The sequence below is a fragment of the Vitis riparia genome, unplaced genomic scaffold (assembly GCF_004353265.1).
Source record: "Vitis riparia cultivar Riparia Gloire de Montpellier isolate 1030 unplaced genomic scaffold, EGFV_Vit.rip_1.0 scaffold548_pilon_pilon, whole genome shotgun sequence".
Classification (NCBI taxonomy): Eukaryota; Viridiplantae; Streptophyta; class Magnoliopsida; order Vitales; family Vitaceae; genus Vitis; species Vitis riparia.
The window spans coordinates 209,838-217,782 of NW_023269700.1; the positions used below are offsets into that span (position 1 = coordinate 209,838).

The 7,945-nt window shown below is 36.1% G+C and overlaps 1 protein-coding gene across 4 annotated transcripts in view; it reads left to right on the forward strand.

Annotated features, from left to right (window-relative positions):
* The window catches only part of LOC117910041 (chromosome transmission fidelity protein 18 homolog), a 40,164-nt gene extending 32,363 nt beyond the window's left edge, over positions 1-7,801 (forward strand). For 3 of the 4 annotated variants that reach the window (XM_034824093.1, XM_034824094.1, XM_034824095.1), the window contains 4 exons: positions 4,842-5,033; positions 5,114-5,173; positions 7,049-7,341; positions 7,636-7,801. In XM_034824093.1, the coding sequence (XP_034679984.1) occupies positions 4,842-5,033; positions 5,114-5,173; positions 7,049-7,341; positions 7,636-7,786 (696 nt within the window). In that variant the 3' untranslated portion in view covers positions 7,787-7,801. Of the gene's footprint in view, positions 1-4,841; positions 5,034-5,113; positions 5,174-7,048; positions 7,342-7,635 lie in introns of those variants that run through there. The other variant, XM_034824096.1, reaches the window with a different exon arrangement.
* The last annotated feature ends 144 nt before the right edge of the window (positions 7,802-7,945 follow it).

Genomic DNA, 7,945 nt, shown 5'->3' on the forward strand with positions numbered 1-7,945 from the left:
GAAAAGAAGTTTTCAACCTTTGGATGGACAACACCTCATCTTTAAAGGCAATTTTATTCTTTGTCTTCCAAACTATCCAAAAAATGCAAACGGGACCCGCTCTCCAAACTAACTTAAAGAAACCGTTCCAACCCAATAGGGTTTCCCTAACCGAAGACAAAAACACCCAAGACACTCTAAAAAGAGTGAAAAACAACTCCCACACTGCCCTTTTCTTCTCACAATGAAGAAGGAGATGGTCAATGGATTCCTCTTCCGCTTGACAAAGATAACATCTATTTGCTAAGGCCCGACCTCTCTTTTTAACTTGGTCCAAGGTTAGAACTTTGCCCCAAGATGCCTCCCAATCGAAAGTGCCAACTCCATTTGCAAAGGAGGCCCTTATTAAGCGTAGAAAGGCTCTTAACCCCCAATCCCCCTTTTATCTTATCAAGACGCACTATTGCCCATCTTACTAAGTGAGGTCTCCGGTCTAGGGCCCCACCTCCTCACAAAAAATCTCTCTAAATCTTCTCCAACCTTAATTTGACCCCCTTGGCATTTGTAGAATAGACATGAAGTAAATAGGTAAGTTGGATAGTGTGCTTCTAATCAAAGTAATTCTCCCTCCCTTGGAGATATATTGGCGTTTCCACATAGCCAATCTCTTACAGAATCTCTCCTCCACTCCATCCCAAACTGCCACAGACTTGAAAGGAGCACCCAACGACATCCCTAAGTAAGTGGAGGGTAAACTACCCACCTTACAACCAAGCTCGGAAGCTAACTCCTCCACATTCTCAACATTTCCCACTGGGATCAGCTCATTTTTATCTAAATTAACTTTCAACCCTTATATTGCCTCAAACCACATAAGTGTCCAGCTCAAAAAAGTCACTTGGTCCTCGTTGGCCTTGCAGAAAATCAGGGTATCATCGACGAACAACAAATGGGAGATTTTTTCCCCTTCTCCCCCTCTACCCCTGACCTTACAAGTCTTAATCGATATGCTTTCTTTTCTTGTTGCAATGCCCACTTCATAACCGTACTCTGATACCACTTGTCATGGACTTAGGCCTTTCCTAAGCACACGTGCGACACTTAGACAACACAAGCCACTTGTTGCTAAGTTAGCTTTCCCCACATACTTAGTTAGCTATGCTAAGTAATGCACACAACTCGGAAGCTAGGGACATGAAGGAAGCAACACTTGGAGACTTTTGGAAGAATGGAACTTATATTGCACTAAAATGCTTTACAAGGCTAGATTTCTCTCAAGTGTTTGGTGCCTTGGCTAAGAGGCAATCCTCTATTTATAAGCACCCAAAGAACTCTCTGGAACCCTCGAAGGTTCCTTACATCTCTAGAATTCTCTAGAATAACCTATACAAATCCTATGTAGTACAAGACATCTCTGGAACACTTTAGATTTCTCCACACACTTCCGTTGTCTTCCATCCTCGTGTAGAGATGTGTGGACATCTCTAGGTGGTTCCAAAAACTTCCTACTCTCTTATATAAGCTTAAACGAGGGTCATTTTGAGCAGGTTGTGACAATGTGTACCTAAAGAAGTGAGCAATATTGCTAGTGATGGGGTATATTGACTCGTTAAATTGGTTGTGACATTGGGGGGCTATATACCTTGTGGATGCACACTTGCAAAGTATGCAAGGGTCATTAGAGTTATGATCATTGCCATGACCTTTGAGCATCATCTGAAGAAGGTTGACCTCAAGAAGAAGGGTGACCATGAGAAGAAGGCTAACCACTAGAGTGTTGGATTGTTGATGATTGGTGGATTAGCAATATTGGTAGAAGTAATAAGATCACTTTGAAAATCCTAGTTGATGCGAAATTCCTTATTTAATAGAGAAAGGAGGTAAATTGGTAGGATGCTAGTTTTAACCTGGGTTGAGATTGAAGTTTTGAATGGTTTGCTTTCAAAAGAAAGACCATTATGAATATAAAGAAGAAAGATTCATCAAAGAAAGTATAATTGACAAATGCTAGTTGATGAGTGAAGTACTTATTGACAAGCTCAAAACCTTTCTTTTTGAAATTGTATAAGTCCATGAGCAATTGGAGAATGCATGCATGGGAGTGTAATAGGAAAGAGGTTTCTAGACTAGTCCAAACTTGTTGAGGGTATTACATCCAATGACTTCAGGATGGACTTTTTGGAGAGGGAGAATAGTAGCCAATAGAGAAGTTGATCTTAGCATTGCCAATGAGTGAATTTGGGATTCAAGGTGGAGTTTAGTAGCAACTTAAGAGGGCATGGAAGAGATCTATCAAGTTATCAACACAACAAAGAAGCTCAATGGTACAAAGTTGTGGCAAAATTTTGAAAAGCCATAGGTGATAGATATTATGTCCAAGCTTGGTGGGAATCGTGTTGGTGTGATATTGGGAAGAATGGAAAAAATACGTTGAACAATAATAGAGGAGGAAGAGTTGGCATTGGAGCAAGAGACAGATGAAGATTTTAGCAACTGAATAAAATATTTACTCTTATCCTGCTCTAATAGCATATATGGGTAGAGCTTTTCATGTGTTTTATTGAAAGTACAACAACTATAAATATAGGAGGTTAAACCAATCAGGTAAAAAACAATCAGATAGAGATTGCCTCTTTCCACCAATTTATTGGATAGGATGTTATCCTATACTATTCAAATTGACCTTATTAATACATTTTGGCATATAAAATAATATAATTAGGTTTAACTTAATCATTATCTCTACTAGTAATCTTCCATGTGATCCATGAACACAATCTTGTTAATCTATTTAGTGGTGACGCTCTTGATTAACTTCATGCTGTTATTTCATTTAGTTTTGGACTTAAGTTTTGTGAATTATTATATTCTTATGAAACCTAATTTCATCTTTGCATTTTTGTCTGCTATCTAGTTCTTTTCTAACTCATGCATCATAATCTTTCTTGGATCCATATTCAATATGAATTGTGGTTGGAACGTCTACAGTTTGTCCTGCTTGATTTAGAGCTCGTTTTTTTTAGTGTTCTCTTGGTCTAAGTGCTGGGTTCCAAATATGATTCCCTAACAAACTGATTTCTTTTTTGAAGGAAAGAATAAAATGTAACAGAAAATGCAACCATTTTATGATTCCCTAATCAGAACATGTTTCTTTCTCCCCCTCTTTTTTGGTAACACACAAAGTGGAACCATTTTAAGAGATTTGAAGAAATCTTAAGTTTTTTGAGGAAATTTATTGTTAGCTTGTGACTATTCTACATATATTATTAAAGCTTTTATGTCATTCCTTTCAAAATCATTAATACTTTCCTATACAAACTATTAAAATTTCTAATGATTAATTTAAGAAGTTCTTGAGTGAAACTAATTTTGTATTTGGCATTGAAGTAATGACTGTGGATACAGACAGTAGTATTTCCTGACATAGACATGAGGCATTTAGCTTTCTGACCAAAATCAAAATATCAGGGATGAAAATATTTCTTTGTGAATTTTATATATTTAAAAAATGGATTTATTTTGTTTAACTTTTTTTATTTATTCTTTTTGGTACATGGGAGCATCTTAGAGAAGAAAGGTTTCTAAACAGCATACATTATTCACTTTTTCTATTAGTCATGAAATAAATCCATGTTTCCATTCTCTATGTGTCTCCTTTTTCTCAGTAATATCTGTCTTATCTCATCAAATCATCTCATGACTTTTTTTTTTCATGACCTAAGAGTGTCTATAATGATCTTCCTAACTCAACTATAGAACCTATTTCCATACGGAAATATTTTTTGATAGGTATTTCCATATGGACATATGAATGCAGGGAATCTTTAACACGATATTGTCCACAGAGAGAAATTCCAAAGGATTTACAAGTTCTTCAAACACTTCAGCAAATTGGAGAGTTTTCATCAGCTATGTTCTAAAAATCTTCTTTCGTGTTTTAGACTAATAGAACTAATTTTTCAATTTGGGTTGGGAAGTGCCTAGAGCCTGTTCGATCAGTTCAAACTGTCAGAAAAATGGTGGTGAAGGTTAAGTTGAAAGGAGGGGTAGCTTTTGAAGATTCAGTATTGCATAAAAATATGGCCTGTTTTTTATGGTTGGTTGACATACTGTTCTAGTCCCACTGACACTAGTTTTTTTTTGCATATTTTAATATCAAAAGTTGCTCATTCCTTAAAGGACATGCCATTATCTGCTGAGCAATGGATACTTGGTGAGATTCTGGCTAAACAATTGAAGAGAATCTGGAGATGATGGTCATTTGGGTGTTTAATATCTACATTTTTTTTTATCATGCTTTTGACTTCCATTGAAATTATTTCACATTCTGTTAGAACTTCCTCAAGTTTATTGCCCTGTTTGACATGGATTTCTGAAAATGAATATACCTTCCTTAAGATCTTGATGTATTTGTCAATATCAGCTGCTATGCCCTTGGTTGTTGTGATGAAAACAATAGATCAATTTGATGTCTTTTTGTAAAAAATGCAGATACACATGTAAGTTGTTAAGTATGGTATTGTGTTGTGATGCTGAAGACCCTGGCATTTGTCATATTTCAGAAACCTGTACAGTTACAGAGATTCTGAAGAACAGTGCTGAGAACTATGAAATGCTGATCATATTTTGAACTTGAATTGATAAACCATGAATTTTTAGAAGAGACTGTTGTCAGTAGCATCGGTTCTTTTAGCTGATTGGCTTACAGAAGCAGTTGTATTATCCTCTGTTTAAGGACAAGCAGCTAAAATTACTTTTTCTAATTTTTTTATTACAAGGATAGCATATCTCTCTCATTTTGCAGTGACAAATGTGGGTTTGCTTTTCATTATGATTTCTAAAACGGTTTGATTAATTTTCAGGTGGCATTGCACTTACTATCAGAAAGAGAAAGGAATGACCTAGCTCAGTTAATTAATGCTATGGTGTCCTATTCAATAACATACAAGAACATGAAATCTGATCCTCTACCTGGTACCCAGCTACATGAAGCAGCTTCAGATGGCTTGTCACTTTCCTTTGATCCCCCAATTGCTGACTTTGTCACCTTCAAGGTTTGAGTCGTTGTTTAATCTTCATGGTTTTAATGACATTCATTATCTTGTCCTAATGTCTTTACTTTGGCATTGAACAGGGATTTAGTTTGGGTCATTATGCTCTTGGTGTAGCTGTCAAACAGCTTTTGATGCATGAGGTGAGTAATTAATTTCTTGAAGCTGGGGTTCTTGTTGATCATATTTAATAGTTTCATCTCCTTAAGTCAAAGTAAGTTGGCTTGGGGAAAACAAAGATATCTTGGTCTGTAAGGGGCTTGGTTTGGGCTGTAAGGAAAAAGAGAAAAGCCTTCTATCTTTTCATAAGGAAAATTGTAAGGAGTTCTTTTTGAACAGTTTATGCAATGAGATGAGTGAAAACAAAATATAAATGCTTTATGCTTTTTTTCTTTATATGTAATTTTATTCCCAAATAGAAACTTTCTGTAACAAATTCATAATGTTGTACCATTGACACCTTACAATATGGTTAAAATTGTAGGTTTCTAATATATGTTACAACATGCCTTGGTTTGAAAGAAAACCTCAAGAATGATGGGAAGCCAAATGCATTAAACATCAATAAGGGCAGTCTCATTAGCTTTTTTTTTTTTTTCCTTTTAAGCTCAGCACTTGATGTGTGTGCTTGTTGGATGAGTGTGGGGGAGGATACTATGTTTCAGTTACTTGAGATTGATATCCATGTCAGACACCATACCTGTGTCAATGTCCTTGGTACATAAGATTTTTGAATATTTTGACAGGTTTTCTGATGCAAATTTCAATGTGTGAAATTTTGGCATAAAACCTTACCTAAATGTCAAGGGATGGGATCACTTTGAGTGTTGGACTTCAATGGCCTTGAGCTCTTAAAGCTGTCTAAGTGCATATTCCTTGAGTTTCTTATAAAGATACACATTGAGGCACCAGTTTCTCTTCAATGAAACTGCAACTAGAAGCATATTAGGAGATCCTTTATTTTGTGGTTTGTGTTCCTGCTGTTTTCTTATCTCAAACAAAGGCTCTTGCAAGAGCCTGAATTCTAGAAATTTAAAAACAATAGAACCTACCAAACACTTACGGTTGTAATACAGATCCTTAAACCACCAAGAACTCCTAGGGCTCATAAAACATGGCTGCTCTGCCAAAGACAGTGAGAAATAGATATTTTGCAGACTTAGTGGGGTGGAGCACTGGTTCACTAGTTCGCTAAAGAAAGGGGCCCAAGGAGGGTCAATAATTGGCTATAGCAGTAATGCAACCTACTCTTTTGTTTACAGATTTTTTTTGTTTACTTTCAAGCTTTACTTTAAGGTAAAGAGCAAAAAAGTTAACCTTTTGAAATCAGCTTTGGATTTAGGTTATCATGGTTAAGTAGATTCTTTGATGGTAGTTAAGTAAATGTCTCTCTTCTTCTTACTCCACTAGCTGTTGTGGATCTGTCTCTTTTGTCTTTCCTTTCTTCAGCTAGTGCTGTTATGTTCAACTTTGCTTGACCAGCCATCCATTGGCTTCCTTTCTTTCCCTTCATTAGTATTAGCAAAGTATCTTGACTGTTTCAATGAGCTTTATGTAGCCTTCTTAGCTTGTCTGCTTTAGTAGCTTGGACTGCCTTGCTTGCTGGGTTTTATGTGGTATTATTTCATGCTCTGTTTGAAATGCCATAGGCACCCTTGGTAACCATATCAAATATAAACAAATGTTTCTCAAAGTTTTCCTCATTCTACTTCGATATCCTTTGTTATCGTCTATTGGGCATTTATATTATAACATACATGCTTCTAAATTATTGTAATTATGGCAAGGATTTGGTGTGGGGATGAGGAAGCTGCTAGATTCAGTTCCATGTAGCAGAAGAAAATAAAAGGAAAAAAGAAAATCTATGTTTCCATGCTGGAATTCACCTCAAATGAAATAATTATAATAATTATAATTGTTTGATGTATCTGCTGTATGCAAACCTGTCATTGGCATGTCTGCTCTCCTTAGCTGCTTGCAAACTGGAATTTCACCTCAAATCAAATTCTGTATTTCAGATAGAAAAGAAAAAATTTTTGCAAGGAAGCATGAGCAAAACTATGCATTCAACTGATGGAAAACGCAGAGAGAACTGGGCAATGACAACGGAGGAAAAGAGCCGAGCTCAATCTGGCAATGTTAGTCATGCAGCTGGATGTGCTGAGAACAACATAGAAACAGCAAAGAGTAAGGCCAGTACTTCCATCGTTTCGTCAGCCTCTGGTTCTAGTGGAAGTGCAGAAGCCAGTGTAAAACTAAAATCTTCTAGAGATGTGAAGAAGCCTCCTAGGGGCTCTACTTTCTTTGATAGGTATTATCTTGTTCTTGAGATCATTTTTGTTTTCATACCCGATTGCCACTGTTATTAGTGAGTTGGAATTGAAAGTCAACTTGAATGTTAACTTTACGATCATGTCATCATGATAACTTTTATCAATATTGATTTTGCTCATGTCTATTTTTGTGCTTTGAGATTTGATTTTTGTTTCCTTAAAAAAAGAGATGTTCCATGCCAGGTTGAATATTAAGCAAGATTTCATGGTAATGTAATTTGTTTCAGATAATCCCTTTTGGTTCCTGATTTTTCTTATTCATTCCGATCCAGGTTCAAAAAGTTGAGCAGCAAAGGTTCTCAAACTACTAACCTCATCCAAGAGCCAGTAACACTGGAGAGAGATTCACGTCCTCTGCTATTTAAGTTTAAGGAGGTAAATAACTGTTCATGGTCCTTCGATTTAATCATTACCTTTAAGTAGTTAGGTTTTTATTTTTTATTTATTTTTCAAAATTATGTGCATTTTAAAATGACCAAAAAAGGGTACTGAGCAAAATATTCTGAGAATAAACAGTTTTTGCACTGGAAGTGAGTTGTTAGATGCTGATAGTATCCAAGTGATACTTCCTTAGGTACTGGA